The 19940-nt window shown below is 43.8% G+C and overlaps 1 protein-coding gene and 1 pseudogene across 1 annotated transcript in view; one reads left to right on the forward strand and one right to left on the reverse strand.

Moving 5' to 3' along the window:
- The window catches only part of MYO18B (myosin XVIIIB), a 228518-nt gene that overhangs the window by 89947 nt on the left and 118631 nt on the right, over positions 1–19940 (forward strand). Inside the window, exons 22-27 of the mRNA XM_006904961.1 lie at positions 553–681; positions 2483–2626; positions 3739–3828; positions 14251–14370; positions 14716–14824; positions 18297–18421. Coding sequence (XP_006905023.1) covers positions 553–681; positions 2483–2626; positions 3739–3828; positions 14251–14370; positions 14716–14824; positions 18297–18421 — 717 coding nt within the window. The remainder of the gene's footprint in view (positions 1–552; positions 682–2482; positions 2627–3738; positions 3829–14250; positions 14371–14715; positions 14825–18296; positions 18422–19940) is intronic.
- Positions 6838–6956, reverse strand: LOC112480943 (annotated as a pseudogene).

Genomic DNA, 19940 nt, shown 5'->3' on the forward strand with positions numbered 1-19940 from the left:
CGGAGGGCTGGCCTCACTTCCCCCACATTCTCTGCCCTTCCTTATAAGGCAGGACTGAGGATTTCTAGGGTGCCACTCCTCAAAAAACTCTCATTTCCATGACTGACACCAAACCCACAGATTCAGTCTTTCCTGGGGTGAGGCCTGGGAATCTGGGAATTCTGGTGCCCAGAGAAGTTTAGGCAGATCTGCCCTAGCAGTTTTCAAAAAAAAATGTGTGTTTGAATCCCCTGGAGATGGCGTTAAAATACTGGTTCTTATCCAGCAGGTCTGGGGGAAGGGCCCAAGGTGCTGCATTTCTAACAAGATCCCTGGCAGTAATGATGCTGCTGGTGCATGGACCACACTCTGAGTATCCAGGGGCTAGCAATGGGAAAGAAGAGCCATCAGGAGACTAGATACTTTGATAATTTAGACTTTCAGTCAAGGGCAACTGCTAACAAATATTCTAGGTGGATATAAGAGAACTGGGGTCTGAGTAGCAACCAGCTCCCAATTCAGACAGCCTTGTTCAGTGGATGAGAAGTCACCTGCCACCTTCTCTCCTTCCAGGTTTTCCTTAAGGCGGGCGTGATCTCCAGACTTGAGAAGCAGCGAGAGAAGCTGGTGTCTCACAGCATCATTTTATTCCAGGCAGCCTGCAAGGGCTTTCTGTCTCGCCAGGAATTCAAGAAGCTGAAGGTATGGAGGCCAGCATGCCTCATGAACCCGGCAGAGGTGTGAGATCCTGGAAAAGCACCATCCGTGCTGGTCTGGGGCTATAATCTCGTGCTTCTTACACTTGCTCTTGTGCACAAATCCCCTGCTAGTTATTGTTAATGTGCAGATTCTGATCCAGTGGGTCTGGGGTGAGCATGGGGGTCTGCACGTCTCCCATGATACCAGCCCACCAATCACCGAGTGGTGAGTCTTTCAGTGACACTTTACAAGATGTTATGATTGTTTCTGGGACATGGACATCAAATTACCAACGATGTCAGCCTTGATCTTGGCATCCAGGGGATTGTCCAAACCCTTGGGGGTCAGTTCATGGTTTCAGCCTGTCCCATCTTTCACGAGTCAGCAGATAGAGCATGGGCAGGATCCGGCCACTGAGACCTTTGGGACCCAAGGGCCAATGAAGAGTCTGAATTCCTGAACCACTATCTTCAGAGAGCTCCAGAGACTGAATTTCTTCTCTGTAGTCTACACAATGGAGACAAGGCAGCTTGGCTCTGGAGACATAAAAGACCTATGTTCAAATCCCATCTCCACCACTTACTAGCTGGGTGAAAGTGAAATGAGATCATGTGCGCTGAGTATAGTACGTGGCACATAGTAACTGCTCAATAAATACTCATTGCTGTTACCTTAGCATTGTTACTATTGATTACCCCTACTAGTACGGAGTCTCATTACTTGTGTTTCCAGCTTATATGAATTTGTAAAGTCAAGTCTATGTACTTGACAAAAGCAGAAAAAGGCAAGAACATTAATAATTAAAACATCGTGGGCAATCCCATTGACCCACTGCGCTCTGGCAGTTTATTCCTTGGGATAATTTGGAACAGAGGTTAGTTAAGAGCCTGGACTCTGTCTGCAGCCAGACTGCAGGGGTTCAAATCCTGACTTTGCCACTGAGAAGCTGTGTGGCACTGGACCCATGACTTTTACCTCTCTGCACCTCAGTTTCCCCATCTGTAAAATAGAGATGATAATAACACCTGCTTTTACAAGGCTGTAGTGAGGACTGAGCTATAAAGCGTGTGAGACGCTCAGGGTAGTGTCCAGCATGTGTGAAGCCCCGTAACTGCTGTACATGTGTTGGCTATTGGGATGATGGTAAGAGCAAAGGATTTCCTGGCTTGTTAGTCAGCACAATTTCCTTTTACAATAACCGTTAATTAGGTCATTGGTTCTCAAACTGTGGTCCCCAGAAGAGCAGCATCCACATCAACTGGGGATCTGTTAGCAATGCAAATTCTCGGCCCCTTCCCAGACTCATACTGACTCAGACCCTCTGGGGGTGGAGCCCAGCCATCTGTGTTTTGACAAACTCTCCAGGAGATTATGATGCACACTCAGGTTTGAGAAGCATGGAATTCATGCTAAATACACTTAAAATGATATCTATTCCCAAAATATCGACAACATAATAGTGGCCATTGTTTCTGGTGGGCAATTTTAGGGATTTTCAAGGATCATTTTTTGCCTTGCATGGTGACTTTTGAACCTAATCTGATGATAAGGTATGACCCATTGCATATTATTTTCTACTGCTCGTCTATTATTATTAGGTCATGGAAGATTCAATTGTGGTATTATGCCTGATGCCAAGAGCCCGATTCCCTGGAAGGAAGCTTTAAAAAAAAATTTAAGTATCTAACCCCTTCCACCAGGATATTTCCTCCATCTCCTTTGTCACCCTCTGCCTCCTCTCTTACCTTCACCTTCACCAGGTCGGGAAGGAACCCCTCAATTCTCTGGTCTCCTTCCCCTGCAGATTCATCGGCTGGCCGCACAGTGCCTCCAGAAGAACATGGCTGTGTTCCTAGCAGTCAAAGACTGGCCGTGGTGGCAACTCTTCGGTTCCCTCCGGCCCCTGCTGAGTGCCACCGTTGGAGATGAGCAGCTTCGTGCCAAAGAGGTTGGTCTACGTGGCAGGCAGTCGCCAGGTGGCTACTCCCTCCCCATGCCCCATCTTGATGCTTGCATCCAGACCTACTACCTCCACATCTGAAAGTTCTTGAGCCAGGAGTGCTCTGTCCAACAACCCTGGGCACCCCGCTTCCAGATATCCCCCTGCTCCCATCAACACGGACCACCCTCGTTCCTGTGCCCAGCTCCTCTCTAGGCTCATGGGTGCTGGTTAGATGCACCATGACTACCCTGGGATGCATGAACACTTACCATTTAATCCCGACAGTGGGATCTTTAAGTCTTTTATCTTCTTACCTCTCAGAAAACACTTCCCTTACTGTCCTTTCTACCTGTTAGCACCTACCTTTGATAGGTAACTGTTTTGATTGGTTTCTGGTTTATCCTCCCTCTTGTTTCTTTTTGCAAAAATTAAACACACACACACACACAGAATTCCTTTCCTTCTTACACAAAAAGGAGAATACTACATTTGCTCTCTTGCAATTTTCATTGTCACTTAAAAATATTTTTTGAATCATGCCATGTCGTGTTTTATAGGGAGCTTCCTCATTCTTCTTTCATGGCCACACGTCCGACTCCTTTGTGTGTTTGTTCCATAGTTCTTTTCACCTGCCGGGGGTGGGTGTGTGTAAGTTGCTCCTAATGGTGGTATTGTAAGCACAGTGCTGAGTCACTGGCAGAAAAGTGATATTCGGGGAGGAGGAAGAGCTGAATCACACCGTCCCACTGAGGCAAGCCCAGGCTCAGGTTAGCAATGGGCCCATTCCATGAATATGCATTCGGTCCCCAGTCCGGGCTGCTGTGGAGTAGACTGGCATAGTACAGACATTGATGTTCAGAAATGGTGAGGGAGGGAGAGGCAGAGACAGAGACAGAGAGACAGATGGAGGGAGAGATGGAAAAAGAGAGGGAAGGAAGGAAGGAAGGAAGAAAGGAAGAAAGAAAGATAAAGAAAGAACCCCTTGTAGGAATACAGCGCCTGGGCATCGTGCAGGTATGCTGGCTGAATCACCCACTCCATTTCCCAGCCCTCATAACACACATGGAACCCACACCACTGGTCCAGAATGGCTTCTGTTATGGTATTTGTTTTTGTAGGAGGAGCTTACTGCACTGAGACAGAAGCTAGAGAAATCGGAGAAGTCTCGGAATGAACTTCGGCAGAATGCGGACCTACTAGAGAGCAAGGTATCTTCATTTCTCCTGTGTGGGGTCCCTGTGCAGGGTGACATCTGCAGACATGGAGAAGATGGTGTGCCTGGCACTGCACTGAGTGCTTTACAAGCCTCTTCGGAATAACCTTGTGAAGTGTTTATTGTTATTGTCCCTATTTTACAGAGGAGAAAACTGAGGCCCTGGAATATTAGGTATCTTCCTGAGGCCACACAACCAGCAAGTGTAGACCTTAGATTCAAACCTATGTTAACCGGCTCCAAAGGGAAACATTTATTAAACAAGTCACAAAAGCACAACTCTCAGGGAAAAAAATGATACATTTGACTATTTTATTTTATTTAATTATTATTTATTTTTTTCAATTCTCTTTAATGTTTGGCTTAATAGGAGATAGTCAGAATCTCATATCTGTTTCTGCAGCCACTCTGTCATGATCTTTTTATTTTAATTTAATTTTACTATTAGTTTCAAGTATACAGTACATTGGTTAGATATTTATATAGTTTATAAAACGATCCCCTTGATTGCTCTCTCTCTCCTCTGGCTCTACACTTAGCCATTACATTAATGCTGACTACAGTCCCTATGCCGTGCTCCCCATCCCGTGACCATCTATCAACTACTAATTTGTACGTCTTTAACCCTTCACTCCTTTCTCCCAGCCCCCCAACCCCCCTCCCCTCTGGCCATCACCAGATTGACCTCTATAATTGTGAGTCTGTTTTTTATTTGTTTGTTCTTTTTGTTCCTTAGATTCTGCATATAGTGAAATCATATGGTATTTATCTTTCTCTGTCTGACTTATTTCACTCTGCATAATAACCTCTAGGTCCATCCATGTCATTGCCAATGGTAGGATTTCATTTTTTTTAATGGCTGAGTAATATCCTATTGTATATATGAACCCTAACCTTTTATCCAATCGTTGATGGGCATTTAGGTTGCTTCTGTATCTTGGCTATTATAAATTGTGCTGCCGTGAACATAGAAGTGCATAGATCTTTACGAATTATTGTTTTGGTTTCCTTTGGATAAATACCCAGAAGTGCAATTGCTGAGTCAAATGGTATATCCATTTTTCATTTTTGGAGAAACCTCCAGACTATTTTCCATAGTGGCCACACCAAGTTGCAATCTCACCAACAATGTACAAGGATTCCCTTTTTCATTTTAAAGTAATATATCAACTTCTATTTATCAAAGCAAAAAATGAAGACCCACCACATACTTGGAGGTGAAATTTGCAACATATGTAACTGGCAGAGAGTAGCCAGAATATGTAAAGAACTTCTTGAAATCATCAGAAAAAGGCAAACACTCCGATAGGGAGGAAAAGGAGCAAAAAATAGAAATTCGCAGTTCCCAAGACGGGGGCTCTTATTTCAAGAGTTCAAATGTTCAGGAATTCAAATGGGCAATAAACTCATGGAAAGATGCTCAACCTAACTAGCAATCAAGAAATGCAAATTAACAGCCCAAAGATACCATTTCACACTTCAGATGGGCAAAATCTAAGTCTCTTGTAGCCAAGTGTTGGCAAAGATGTATAGCAGCAGGAACTTTTATAGGCTGCTGGTGGAATGGTACATTGATCTCACATTTAGAAGACTAAAGTGTTGTGATTTCTTCCTCCTCCTGCCCAATTCCCATCTCTTCCTCTTTTTTAATCCCTCATCTTCCTCCTTCTTTTTAAATGGTATATTAAGGTCCAACATACATGCAAGTTCACACATTGTAAGTATACATCTCAATGGATTTTTACAAAGTGAACACACCAATGCAACCAGCACCCAGACTGAGACTTGGATCACTCCCAACAGATCCCTCCCAACTCCCTCCAAACCCCCCTGGCATGCCCGCTTTCAGGCAGTACTCTGCAGAGGTAACCACCAAACTGATTTCTAACCCTAATTTTCTTCTATTTTTGAACTTTGTCTAAGTGCAATCAAACGTGTGTACTTACTTGTGTCCGGTTTCTTTCGTTTGACATTTATGTTTGTGACATTCATCCATGTTTTGTGGGTGGCTGTGTGATTCATTCTCATGGCTGTATACTATCCCCATTGTGGGTACAGACCACTATTTATCCATTCTACTCTAACTGGTTGTTTCCAGTTTTAAACTCTTATGAAGAAAACCTGCCCTTGTCTTTTGGTTCACATATCATACGTTTATGTTAGGACTATACCTAAGAATGGAATTGCTGGGTTTTAAGATTTCTATTTTCAGTTTAATGATACTGTCAGGCAATTTGCTAAGTGTTTGTAACAATTTAAACTCCCCAGGCAGCAGGTGAGCTTTCCGGTTGCTCCACATTCTTACCAGCACTTGGCATTTTCTGTCTTTTTTATTTAGCGTTGTTGGTGAGTGTGTAGTAGTGCCTCATTATGATTTTTAATTTGCAGCTTTGCACGTGTTTTTGGCTGTTTGGCTATCCTCTTCGGTAAAGTGGTCTTTCAAGTCTTTTCTGTTGCTTTTCTTATTGATTTGTAGCATATCTTTGTTGTTGGATAGCTGTGGTACAGATCTCTTCTTCCACTCTGTGGCCTGCCTTTTTTGATGCAATTATTCGAAGTTGTATTTTCTGTCTTCAAAACTGCCAGAGGGCGAGGAAGAGATCAAAGGGCTCCAGAACTCCCAAACCTGCTTCAGTTGTAGTAGGTGCACTTTTTTGGTTTCATTCTATATTTTGTCAATTCTCAGGTACACATTATTTTCCATCTTTGTACATTTCTTGAAATGGAATGTATCTTAACAATCAGGGGCATCTCACACGAAAAATTGGCAGCTCTTTCTTTCTTTCTTTCTTTCTTTCTTTCTTTCTTTCTTTCTTTCTTTCTTTCTTTCTTAAGTTTATTGGGGTAACATTGGTTAATACAATTATATAATTTCAGATGTCCAAGCGCAAGTTTTATCATGAAAATGCATTTCATTTATTTATTTAGTTAGTTAGGTGAGGCAACCTTTGGTTGACTTCACAGATTGCAAAGACCTTGTCAGCTTACAATCCCTTATTTTTTATGCCTACAGCACCTGGTCTTCCTAGGTGGTCTCCCATCCAAGTACTAATCAGGCCCGACTCTGCTTAGTTTCTGAGATCAGACTGGATCGGGCTTATTCAGGGTGGCATGGCCATAGACTCTTTTATTACGTTTATAATGGTAAATCTTATAATTGATGGCAGCTCAGATTTGGTGAAATGTAACATATTGAGGCCCAAGTAAGATTTCATTTGAAGAAAGGGCTCTAATTCCCTCTTCTGCCCCCAAAAGCTACTATGGATTTATATTGGTTGCTTTAGCACTTTAAAGAGCATCAGAATCACTGTTAACCCTGTAGCATCCCCAGGCCCTTCTCTTCCAAGATCCAGAAGGGAATCTTGATGGAGGAGTCCTTCACAGTTCTTATAAGCCTTGAGGGGATCCTGATGCAGGTGGTCATGCTGCATTAGAGCAGTGATGCTTATACTCGAAAGTGGGCCAAAACCCCTGGAGCAGGTGTTAGAATACAGATTGTTGGAGACCTGCCTTAGGGATCCTGAGAGATCCTTAAAGAATGTAGGCTTAGGGTGGCCCCGGAGTTTCTGTAATTCTAATAAGTTTTCAGGTGCTGAGTTCAGGTCCCACACTTTGAGAAACAGGCTAGAGAACAGATAGAAGGTTTCTCCTTCCACGTGGTTCTACTTTATTTTGGTGACTTTCTATTAACACTTGGGAGCAGACACCCCTGCAGGGCCATGCATTAGAGACACCCCAGTCCCTATTCACAGCCTCTGCGCCCCACTCCCTTGTCACAGTAGGGGGTGGAAGCAGTCAATAGAAATGTAGCTGAGACACATCGTGCCTCCTCATCAGAAACTCCATTTGACTAGGCTTATTAAAAAGACAACATTATTGCAAAATGATTTAAGTGCTTCATTTGTAAAGGAGCAGAAGAGGAGACGAGGATTCTTGGAGAAACTGGCTATAAATATTCTTCAAGCGTGCAAAGTCTGCCTTGATGCAAAGTGGGGTTTTTTATTTTCACAAGAAAGCTGGCCTGTCCTCTTGTAGGAAGTACCTATAAGGCTGTGGGAGCTCATGGGGATATATGAGAGAGGTGTGTGTTCTTCTCTCTCTGGAATATATTTTGGGCTTTCCCAAGATCTTATTTATGGCAAACGACTGAGGCCTGTGCACTCCAGTGTCTGGCCTCATTAGTCTGAGTGGTGTCCCTTTTTGATGAGGAATTGCTGAGAGGATCCACCAGGATACAGTATGGACTGGAGATTTAGGTCAGAAAGTCTATTTGCGAAGCGCTGGGGGAGTTTGGTCCTGATGGTCGTTGAGTGGGGCTGGTTGCTTATCTCTAGGATGATGAGGGAAATGCCAGAGTCACGTGGTCAAGTGGTTACTGAGCCTAGATCACATCCCAGGTCTTCTGACACCTAGTTCCATGCCCTGCCACAGCTCTGTGCCTCTGTGGGGATGATGTGGTATTCTCTGATTCCTAGGAGAATAAGACAGCCTGGTTTCCTATCCAACTCAGAATGTCATGGTCTCTTGGGCCTTAACTGTTAGGGCATACTGGGGAGGGTATATTCCCAGCAGACAGCTAGCTTCAGAGGCTCTGTGGCCATAATGTGTGTTCATCGATGATCACTGTGAAGTTAGTTAAGGCCCAACAGAGCAGGGTAAAAGCTGGAATGTTCTTTCTGTGTGCCTCAGTTTCCCCATATAAAAATCAGAGCCATAATCTCTTCTCTACCTACCTTGTAACAGAAACAAAGAAGCCAAGAACCTTGTAAGGTAAGAGATGAGTACAATGACCTGAGCTGCCATATCTGGTATGGGAGCAGAGGTTGATCAGGATGGTTGGCTTTCTATACTTTTTGTACAAAGCATTGTGGGCAAATTCTTCAAGTCTCTGAGCCTTTGTGACATCTTCAATAAAATGGTGACAATAATAGGTGCATATAAAGCAGTTATCACACATAGCAAGTCTTTAGACATCACCGTTATTACTAATATGTATTTGAATTCTTTTTACCCACTCCCCAGCAGACTGAGTTTCTCGAAGAGAATGATATATCTTAGCTATTTCTATACCCCTCGAAGCATTCAATGCAAATTGAATAAATGAATGGAACAATGCTAAATTTAATAATTAAAGTAACATTTAATGAGCAATGTGTCTGTGCCAGGCACTGTGATAAATCCTTTACCTGCATTATCTAATTTTACCTTCAAATCAGACTGTGAGGAAAGTGTTAGTACCCCTATGTTTAAAGTGAAGCCCAGACAAATAAAACGGTTTGCCCAACATCAATCACATGGGTGGTGAGTGGCAGAGCTGGGATTTGAAACCAGGTCTGGCTGGATCCAAACAGGCCGTGATAGAGGAGGAGCATCTACCCAGACTGGGAATGGGGTCAGGTAGGGCTTCTTGGAGGAGTAGTCTTGAAGGGTGAGCAGGAGCTGGCCAGCGATGAGGTGGAGAGGCATTCCAGGCAGAGGGCACAGCAGGAGCAGAGACAGAGTGTGGGGACCTGGTCTGGCACCCACAGTCCTGGTGGTTGAAGTGTCTCATGTGCGGGGTGGGGGGGAAGTTATAGGGTGGGGGTCAGGCCATGAAGCTGGGCGAGATCACAGGGGCTATGAGTGTCATGTTAGATGTTTGGACTCCATCCCGAAGGTGAAGGATGGACCAAAAGACATTTTCAAGACAGGATGTGTGGGTGATAGTGCCCAAGAAGTTAATTTTTCTTGGGAGGGGAGGGGCTATGGCTCTAGAGAACTTTGAAGACCCCTTTAAAAGCTCATAAAAGCACATAACTTCCCCTTCTACCCCCAAGGCCAGCTGGTACTATATCATCCCCATGTGTCCCTCTCGGAATCATGACCCTTCTCCTGGCATTCTTAGGAAAGTGGCCCCACTTACCAAATACCAGAGGCTGTGGAGCCCCCACTTTACTCCTTGGTTCGCAGACACTTATTAGTATAATCAACACATATTCTTTGAGCCCCCAAGACGCAGTTTGATGAGTGGTTAGGAATAAGGGCTGGCTGCCTTGATTCATAGGTAGCTCTCCCACTGGCTGGCTGGGTGTCCTTGGGTGAATGTCTACTCCTTGGTGCCTCAGTTTCCTCCTGTGCAATGTGGAGACATCAATACCTCTCCGAGTTGCTGAGGGTTCTGTGAATTAACCTGTGCTGGGCATGTCGTAAGCATTATCTATGGTAGTGATGATTATTAAGGTAGCTATTACTGTTACTTAGTTGTGGGTGGGTGATATGCTGGCTGGGAAGAGAAATGTATAGGATGGTGTCTGAACTGGTTCCCAGCATCTCTAGGTGAAGCGCAGAGCATGCCACTAAGCTAGAGATTTGTTCTCAATTTTCCCTAATGACTGAGGCAGCTTTGAGGGCAGGTACCCTAGACTGAAGTCTGAAGCTGAGGCTTAAGCTTTTTGACAAAGCACATTGACCAGCCAGCTGGCTATGCAGTTAAGTCGGCCTTTCACTTATTGATTCATTTTCTCTTCTTCTCTCTTTTTTCAATTTTTTTTTTTCATTTTCTCTTTTAGTTTCTCAGGTTGATGGGGATGGGGCTTCTGTTCCGCTGGGGGTCCACATAGGTTCCCTTTGGCCATGGCCCTGCAGGACTGTTTGGGGTTCAGGTCTTATCTGGCCTTTGATCTGTACCCCACTAGCTGTTTAACTTGACCACTGCTTCCTGGTCTGCTCTAGGTGGTTGATGGCTCCCACTCTGCTGACTCCCAGGGATGAGGATTTGAGCTGGATGGATGGTGGCTCTGGGACAGAGATCAGTGCTGTAGTTATGAGTTAGGACCTGGGACTCAGGCTTCTCAGGCTAGACCCCCTCTGTGACTTATCAGCTGCTATTTGAGCAAATCATTTCACCACTCAGTTCCTCAGTTTTCTGTTCTGTGAAAAGGAAATAACAAAAATATCGCCCCCCTTCCATAAGGCATTTGATGAATTTAAAGAAGATGGCATATTCCAAGAACTTAGCACAAGTCTATCCCCGGCATTTGATGAGTGAGAGCTAGTTCTCATACCAGGGCTTGTAATGAACAGATCCTTTTTCAGTTAAATCAAAAAGTAGAGGAGAGTGAAAAGGCAGTGTTTGCTCTCTACAAGAAAGATGGTTTGGGGTCTTGAGAGTCCTTGTATATAAGAGCTAAGGGCAGATTGGGCTAAGACATGGCACCCCACATATGGTTTTCTTATCTCCTCAACTTGACAGTGGGATCCTTAAGGGCAGGGTCTGGCACACAGTAGGTGCTCACATAATGAATGACTTGTGACAGTGACAGCCCTAGATCACACATGCTCAATTTTTAGAAGCGATCAAATCTCCATTCCTACTCTTCCTCTAAACAGCAAATGGTGCCCTCGCTCAGGATATATTGTTTGACATGTTGCAAAATGTACAGCAAATTCAGTCATTCCTGTCTCTTCTCTTTGGCAGACCCTGGAGTCTTTATCCCTAAGTAGAAAGAGGGTTTCTGATGATTTGGCCAAGTGGTAGATCCAGGGGAGGTTTCAGAATCATTTTTAGTTAATTGGTCCTTGAGTAATCTGCAAGGACCCTTCTGGATTTGCAAACCAGACTCTTCCCTTGCTAAATTGTTTTTCATTTTTATTCACCCAATAGCTCTGGGCATAGAGCCTACCTACCTCTCGCCTCTGGTCAAAGCCCTTGGGCCCCTAAATGTGGGAAGACAGAGGGATTTGTGGGAACAAGGGAAGGTCAGGGGTTACTTGCCTCTGTGAAAAATACCTGTCATTTCTCCAATTTGAAAAGGCTAATTGTCCTTGGGGCTCCAGACTTGGGTTCTGTGGAACTCAAAATTAATGAATTAAATTAATTTTGTGCTCCCTTTGCTCAGGCTGATTAGCACAAATTAAATTTCACAGGAATTAGCTAAGGCGGAGAGAACATAATCCTGGTGTTTGAGATCAATGCTGATTGCAGAGATGGGGGCGGGGTGCGGGGGTTAGAGTGTGCTCTGGGGTATACCTGGATTACACTGGCCCGTATTTGGTGCCTAATGCAAGTGATCACTTCTCCAGTTCCAATGCTTCTGTGTGCCTGTAAGCAAATCTAACCCATCTAAAGCCAAGTGTGAGGCCAAGCTTAGGAGGAGAACCTAGCAACTTCTATGGCGGTAATTCTTAAACGTTGTGCATAAGAATCACCCTGGAGTGTGTTGAAATTTAGATACCTGGGTCCCACCAAAAAGATTACGATTTGGGGGATATAAAAATCCTGGAATTTGCATTTTAACAACCATCTCGAGTCATTGCAATGCACCTGTTTCTCCAGAACACTTTAAAGACAACAGTATAAGGAACAGCAAAAGGACGCTTCATCTCAAAGACAGTCGTGGTCATTACTTGGATCTGACAGATCTGGGTCCAAGTCTGAGCTCTGCCACTTACTTGCTGTGTGACTTCAGAACATTCCTCTTAAGCCTCCTTTTTCCTTCGTTTCTACTGAAATATGCATTGTGGTCTGAGCAATCACTGGTGGATCAACAAGATGAAAAGCGGATGGTCTTGAGGAGGAAAAAAGTTGGGGAGCGTGGAAGGCACAGAGCAGCTCCAGTCTCTGTAGCTCCATTACTATTTCTTTGGACTACTTTAAAAAGATATTTATTGTTTTGCATTTTTCTTATTACAAAAGGGGTTTAAAAATTCAGCAGTACAGAAATGCATCACAAGGAAATTGGAGTTCCCTGTGAGCCCACACTTCCAGGAAAAAACAAACCCTGTTAAGAGTTTGGGAGTGCCTTTTTCTGTGCAAGCACAAACAAAAATGGGAACAGGCCAAAATTCTCTTCTGCAACTTTGCTGTTTTTGCCCTTGGCAATATGTCTCAGGGATGTTTTTTCATGGGGTAGCTGGGTGATTTTTGAGACAGTTCTAATGGAGACTAGCTTGGCAGGGCAGCTGGCTTTCACACTGTGAGGGCCACTTAGCGTCTGTGTGATAACACCACCCCTTAGCACACCGCAGAGGGTCTGATGGGACAGTGAGGTGTGCTGATGTCTTCATGGGCAACATTTATGATGCATAATCAGAATGACAGTGGACAATAGGCATCATCTAATTCAATGTGTTTTTTAACTCGTGACCAAAGCCCCAGAGAGGAAGAGACTTGTCCAAGGTTGCATGACATGCTAGTTGCTGTATCTGGACCTGAACTCTATACTTCGACTCTATTTTTTTCTCTACCTCTTTATTCATTGCATAAGAGGCAGCCTCTGCTCCATGAATGACTCTTCGGTACAAGGTCTTTTGAAGCCTCTTGGTCGTAACGGTCCACTCATATGTTTCTCTCCTCACTTTCTTTGGCATATCTGGAACCTGGAAATCTGCATTTTGGAACAGTAACACCACAGGAGTCATGACCCATTTGGCATCTGTAATTGGTCAGTTAATTGGAGGAAAAAAGTCAGTGCAAGTGGAAACTGTTTCTTTTTAAACGTTTTTATTTTTACCTTTAAACATGTCTACCTTAACTCCCCAAGGTAGGACCGAAAACTTGGGGACGAGCATCTGACTCAAGATCCACTTCTTAAACCATGAGCCTAATAATTCCGAGTTTTGATCTTTAAAGCAGAGCAAATAGCAAAGTAATTTGAATGCAGAAAATTATTTTCTACTTCTAGTTTTTTATAGTTTTACACCTATACCTAGTTGACAGAATTTTAAAAAGCAGCTCACTTCTTTTTTTTATTCCTTCCAAAGCATTCAATCTAGTTTTTATGGAAAATCTTCATCCAGTCATATTTTATAGGTTTATGTAATAGCTAATTGAATAGGTAATTATGATAAAAATGCAACAGGCAAGAACGGGTGGGTGACACTCACAACTGATATATAGTGTGCATGGCTCTTACCTGGTAGAGGCAGATGGACCATGGGGAACCACAGAGGTTTCCTGGCTGAGAGCATTCCTATATGGTAGGCATCTGTGAGTGTGTCTTACGAGGGAGTCTGTTGGTTAGTCCAGACAGATGGCTCACTGAAGGATGGCTAAGGAGAATTTCTACTAGAATAACTTTTTAAATTGAGCACTTAGTACGTGCCAGGCACTGAACTAAGCTTTATGTGGATTATTTCCTTTCATTCTCAGAGCACTTCTATAAGTTATCCCTTGGCCTCTAAAGCCGAGAAAACTGAGAATCACATAGGCAGCCTGCCTAGTTCAGTCGCACAGCTGGTGAGTGTTGGGCCATGAATTCTCACACACCAAGATCAATACAATTCCGAGGTCCATACTCTTAAGCACGTCATTACACTGAAGGGTTGCCATGCCACGATAGGCAGGGATTTGTCCAAGCGCCGCCCTCTGGAGTGTGTATGTGGGGAGAAGGGTTGGTGGTCCCAACAAGTGACGCTGCTTTAACCCTCTCCATCTCAGTTTGCTGACTTGACCACAGAACTTGCCGATGAGCGTTTCAAAGGGGACGCGGCCTGCCAGGTGCTGGAGAGTGAGCGGGCAGAGCGGCTGCGGACCTCCCGGGAGGTCCAGGAGCTGAAGGTGAGTTGTCTGGGGTGGTGGGGGTGGATGAACAGGGTGGCTGGGAGTGGTTGGGCCTGCCCCGCTGTGTTCACATCTGTAATCAGTGAGCCTAAGCAAGGTGCACAGGCTTATTGACTCCCATGCTCAAGGTCCCGGGAGACATTTGGATTGGGTCTTGCTAAGCTTTGGCCTTGGAGGTGCCCTGGGTAAGGACTGTGCAGAGGGTGGACAGTCCTGGCTATGGAGGTACCATGGTGCAGATTGTGCAGGGAATGCCAGTCTGATCTGAGAGGAACCATGGGTGAGATAGCCAGCCCAGGCCTCTATCTGGCTGGAGTTTGAACCGCGAGGCCTTTCTTTCAGAACAAGTATGAGCAAGTCCAGAAGAAGTTGAGAGAAGTAGAGAAGCAGTTGGAAGAAGCCCAGCAGAAAATTCAGTTGAATGACTTGGAAAGGAGTCACACTGGAGGAGGTGAGCAGATTGGAACTCTTGGGATTATATGTTGGTGGCAAAAGCTGTCCTTTTATTTCATTCATTCATTCATTCATACATTCATTCACACTAAGCACTTACTTTGCACTAGACATTGCATTAGGGGCTGAGGCTTTGGCAGAGCAAACAAGAACAGTCCTTGGCCTCCTGGAGCCGACAGTCTAGTGGAACAGGCAAATAATTACACAGGTAATTAAACAGATTATTCAACAATATCCCAAATAATAAATTATCAATGTGACAGTTGCTGTTCACTAATAATACAAAGAATGATTAAAAATAAAAGTGAGGCAAGGCAACTTTATATGAATAATTTTAATGTAAAAATTGAGGAAGGCAGTTCAGTAGTTAAAAGTGAAATCTATTAAATTGCATTTCTGGATTTAAATCTAGATTCCAAATCACTCTTATGAGTGATTTGGGGCATAGAAATTTTTGTGCCTTTTTATAAAATCTCTCAGAGGATGTAGTCATAGATGATTAATAGAAAGTGTTTAGCCATGTGCATGGCACAGAGCGCTAGGTAGCTATTAGTTACTTTATTATTATTACTACTACTAATAGTGGGATCGTTGTCCGTGCTCAATCTGTGGAGCAGAAACTACTACTATCCCCATTTAAAAGCAGTGTCAGGCACTCAGCAGTTATTGAATGAATGGAGAGAAGGTGAGAGGACCCTTGAATTGCCCAAGGATAGATGGATGCACCCAGCAGAGCCAGGAATTTCTGGTGGTGCCCATCTTACACAGTTGCCTGGAGACTCACATACTATGGTTGGATGGGCACAGTGACATCTTGGTCAACCCTTCTCCCCAGTCTAAATGAATTAGGTGAGAAGGGTGCCCAGTGTGTCTGTCAGCTTTTATAAAATGTTGACATCATTCCTTCAGTCCCCCCAGAGAATTTATGCCCTAGAAATGTCAGGGACACTCAGAAGAACAGAGGTCTGGAGGTGGTGGGAAAGAGGCAAAGCACATTTGCTTTCTACTCCACTCTGGTTCTCCTCTCATCCCTAGGGCAGACATTTACCAGGGAGGTTAATACAAAAGAGTTTGAGATTCTCAATACAGGAGACCCAACAAAGTAGGGTACACACAGGGAGTGGAAAAGGTGTTTGCATAGAACCAGCAGTGGGGGACAGCACGATTTTCCCAGAAGAGCATCGGCTCCAGCTCCATCTTGACTGTGATTTATGTCTCAATGGTACTCCCCAGTTTGTTTTCCTATGGAAAGATATGAGAGTTGAAAGAGAGAGGAGATGTACGTAGCTCATGAGTACATTAGTCACACTGCTATGTGGGCTCTCAGCTCTGGGTGCTCATTTCCAGGAAGCCAGCCCACAAATCTTTTGTTTTTTATTATGAAAGTAATGCATACTCATTATAGAAAATTTCTAAAATATAGGAAAGTTGGAAGAAGCAATAAAACACTTTAATCACACCACTCCAATGCTACCACAACCTCTACCATGGATCAAGCTTGGAGCGTAAATTATTAAAAATATTCCATGTTTTTCCTTTTTGCATGGTTAAAGATTTAAAGAGAACCTTTTGTGGTATGCATCCAGCACTGAGCTGGACACTATGGGTTGTAGTTGAGCCCTGCTCTCGAGAAACTTGCAGTGTAAAGGGGGAGGTCAAATAAACCCAGGAAAAAAAGTGACTGGCTGAGCTGTATGTACTGCTTAAGAATGGCACCCATGGGGAGTGAGGTCGGAGGTGGGAATCAGCCTTGAAGAAAGGAGAACGGCTTCCTTATCTGTTCACAGTACCCACTCACCACTCACTCCGTAGCACAACGTAGCACAAAGTACCTGGTTAGGCCTCAGTAATGCTTCCTGCTTCCTCTTTTTTTTCAGGCTATGCTATTTGCTACTTCAGATTTTTTTCTGAGTGGAGAGTCAGATTTTTCCCCCCACAATGATACTATTTACCTTGGTGGGAACTTGAACAAACTTGAATTTCTTACAATTATGCCATTCTTCTGTTTATGTCAGTTATGTGGGAATACCTACTGGGGTCACCTTCTTCAAGATCTCATTATCCATCCATCCAACCAGCCAGCCAGCCAGTCAGCCACCAACCATCTGTCCATCCATCCGTCCATCTGACCGTCCATCCATCCGTCGGTCCATCCATTCATCCATCCATCCAACCATCCATCCACTTACTTGTCTCTTCATCTACTCATCTATCCATTTATCCATTTATCAATCCACATATCCATCCATCTATCCATCCATCCACCCACCCACCCATCCATGTACCCACCTATATCCCTCCACCCTAACATCCATCAATCCACATATCCAATGAAAGTTATAGAGCATTTATGATAAGTTAGGTATTGTGCTTAGGCCTGGGGACACAATGATGAACGAAAATATGTTTGCTGCCCTTATGAGTTCAAATCCTCTTCTGTATTTCCATAAGCTTCCCTTCCGAAAGCCCCAGTCATGCTGGGCTTTAGTTGTCTTTTTACGTGTTTATCTCCCCGACTAGAGTCCCCTGGAATGACTTCTTATTCACTATTTCTTATGCTTGGTATACATTAGTGTGCTCAGTAAGTGTTTGGATAGGTAGAAGGTAGATGGAAGAATGTATGATGGATGGTTGGATAGATGGATGAATGAATGGAGAGGGAGAGATGGATGGAGAGGTGGATGAAGTTTGGATGGTCTCTATTTTAAGCTGTTCATTCACTTGTGGAATGTTTTCTACAGCTCCATTACTTTATAGGACATTATTATTTAGATGGTCAAAGAAAAAAAAAAGAAATCATAATTTGGTCTAGCCTATTCTGTTCAACCAAATAGTCTTCACCAATTAGCATTGATTTTTTAAAAAAATCTTCACCAAATCAAGGGATTGTTCTGTTATCTCATGGAGACATCTTGTGACTGTCTCTGTTGCTATATCTTTGACCGTCACTTTAATTATTACTCCTTTGTTAATTTATTTGTTAATTCAGCCAAGAGTCACTGATTATATATGCTGTTGCCCCATGTGGTTGGCCAGTGGGATGATTCCAGTTGGTGAATTTGTAAACAACATGGGGAAACTTGTGTGTAAGAAACTCTTCCAGAGGGTACTGAGGATCCACGGATGACTAAAATATCTCCCCTGCCCATAAGAATTTTTCTTTTGGAAAAACTATGGGTACACTTGTGGAAAAATTGGACAGTATAAAAAAACTGAGCTTAGACTAGTGAGCAGTCAGTAACTTTAGACAACTCAGGGTAGTCAGGGCAGGCTGCCTGGAGGAAGTGTTTTTTGTTTTTTTTTTAAGTAAGTTTGGACTTAAAGCAGAATTTCCTAACCTGAAGTCCAAGGTTAAGCCTCAGGAACTCTATTAATATTGTGAAATTGTGTGCAAAGAGCTAATTAGGTGGAGGAGCACCACTATCTCTCACCTAGCCCTTCATCCTGGTCTCCCTGACTTTGTTAAACAGAGGACGAGTGGCAAATGCGCTTCGACTGTGCTCAGATGGAGAACGAGTTTCTCAGAAAGCGTCTCCAACAATGTGAGGAGAGGTTGGACTCAGAGCTGACATCGAGGAAAGAGCTGGAGCAGCAGGTAAGAGGTAGTAGATTGTCGGCATCACCGAAGCGCAGGCTCTCACCTCCACTATTCAAGGTGGGGAAGGAAGGAACAGGGCACCAACCATTTCATTTTTTCCTCCTCTACTGTTATTACAAATGCTGGTCACTGTGGGATATTTTTTCTACTTGTGGGTATTCTCTGCCGGGAAAAACTACTCTGTGATATAAAAAACATGAACGTTAACTCAGGATATCTGCGTTCCAGTCGATTTCCGCTTTGACCTTGTGGAAATCACTTTACATTTTGGGCCTCAGATTTCTCATCTACGAAATGATTGTAATATGCTCTTAAAATAGTCAAATTTTATCCATTCCCATTGCCTCTATTCTGCCACCTCTCTCTCTCATCTGAACTAGAGCAGCCGCCTCCTAACTGATCTCCTTGCCTCCATCCTCTCCCCTCAACCACCTGCCACACTGCAGCCAAGGATCCTTCAGAGTCTCTTTCAGATTGTTCTGTTATCACAAGTGACGTTGACTCTAAGAATGGATTGTTTCCTTGTACGTTTTGTAAATCTTGATTCTGAGCTCATCTTCCACGTGTTCCTCTATTCCCACAGCAGCAGCCTCAGGTGATCTGCATTGTGGAATGAATGATCCTTTTATTCCTTTCCTGACTCTCACAGTAAAATTTTTGGTGTCTTTAGCTATTCCTTATTGTGAGTTGATCTTATTTTTATTTTTAAAAATTATCGACAGATTTTAATGGGAGTCCTGCTTACAGGGTCGTGGACGTGTTCCTCTGGAAGAAGCTCTTCTGCGCTTTTCTTCTGCAGCTGCCCCTTGCATTGTGCTGAATTCTGAGTTTCAGAATTTTGCAACATGTGCACAGTGTCAGTTCGAGCTCTAAATCTACACAAAGCACAGACCTGGGGTTTTGATTTCTTATGGGGATATTTTCTCTCCCGCCTAGAGCCAGAATGGTAGCAAGCTTTCTTACCAACTTCCAGGCCAGTGGGTGGAACGTGTCCCTTCTCACTGAGGTGCAGCTCTTTGAGGGTCCTGCCTGAGTGTCAGGGTCTTCATTCCAACGCCCCCCACCCTTTGCCCCGGAACCTTGTCTCCTGTCTCAGTCCGGGCATTCAGACACAGCCTCTATCTTTAGGGATATTTCTGGATCTATCAATTGCTCCTCTCCTCCCTCACCCTGGATGCCATTATTGCTCTGGTTTTACATTTTCTGCATTTCTGATATTCTGAAATTTTCTTTCTTGAAAGTGCAGCTTGACATCACAAACATTATGTAATCTGACCTAGTGTTTCTAGAGGAATGTAATGATGGTTTAGCCTCTCCGCCTGTCTTGCATTGTCTCCAACCACCTCTTGTCTACACTCTGACTAGTGATATGCTGGTAACCCTGTTCTCCGAAAATAAACAGACAACCCCTCACCCTGATGTATAGCATTTGCCAATTGCCAGTTTACATGGTGTAAATACGACCACCATGGCCGATTTGAAGTTAACATTGTGTCGTTACTGATTGTAGAACTGG

The sequence above is a fragment of the Pteropus alecto genome, unplaced genomic scaffold (assembly GCF_000325575.1).
Source record: "Pteropus alecto unplaced genomic scaffold, ASM32557v1 scaffold190, whole genome shotgun sequence".
In the NCBI taxonomy this organism is placed as follows: Eukaryota; Metazoa; Chordata; class Mammalia; order Chiroptera; family Pteropodidae; genus Pteropus; species Pteropus alecto.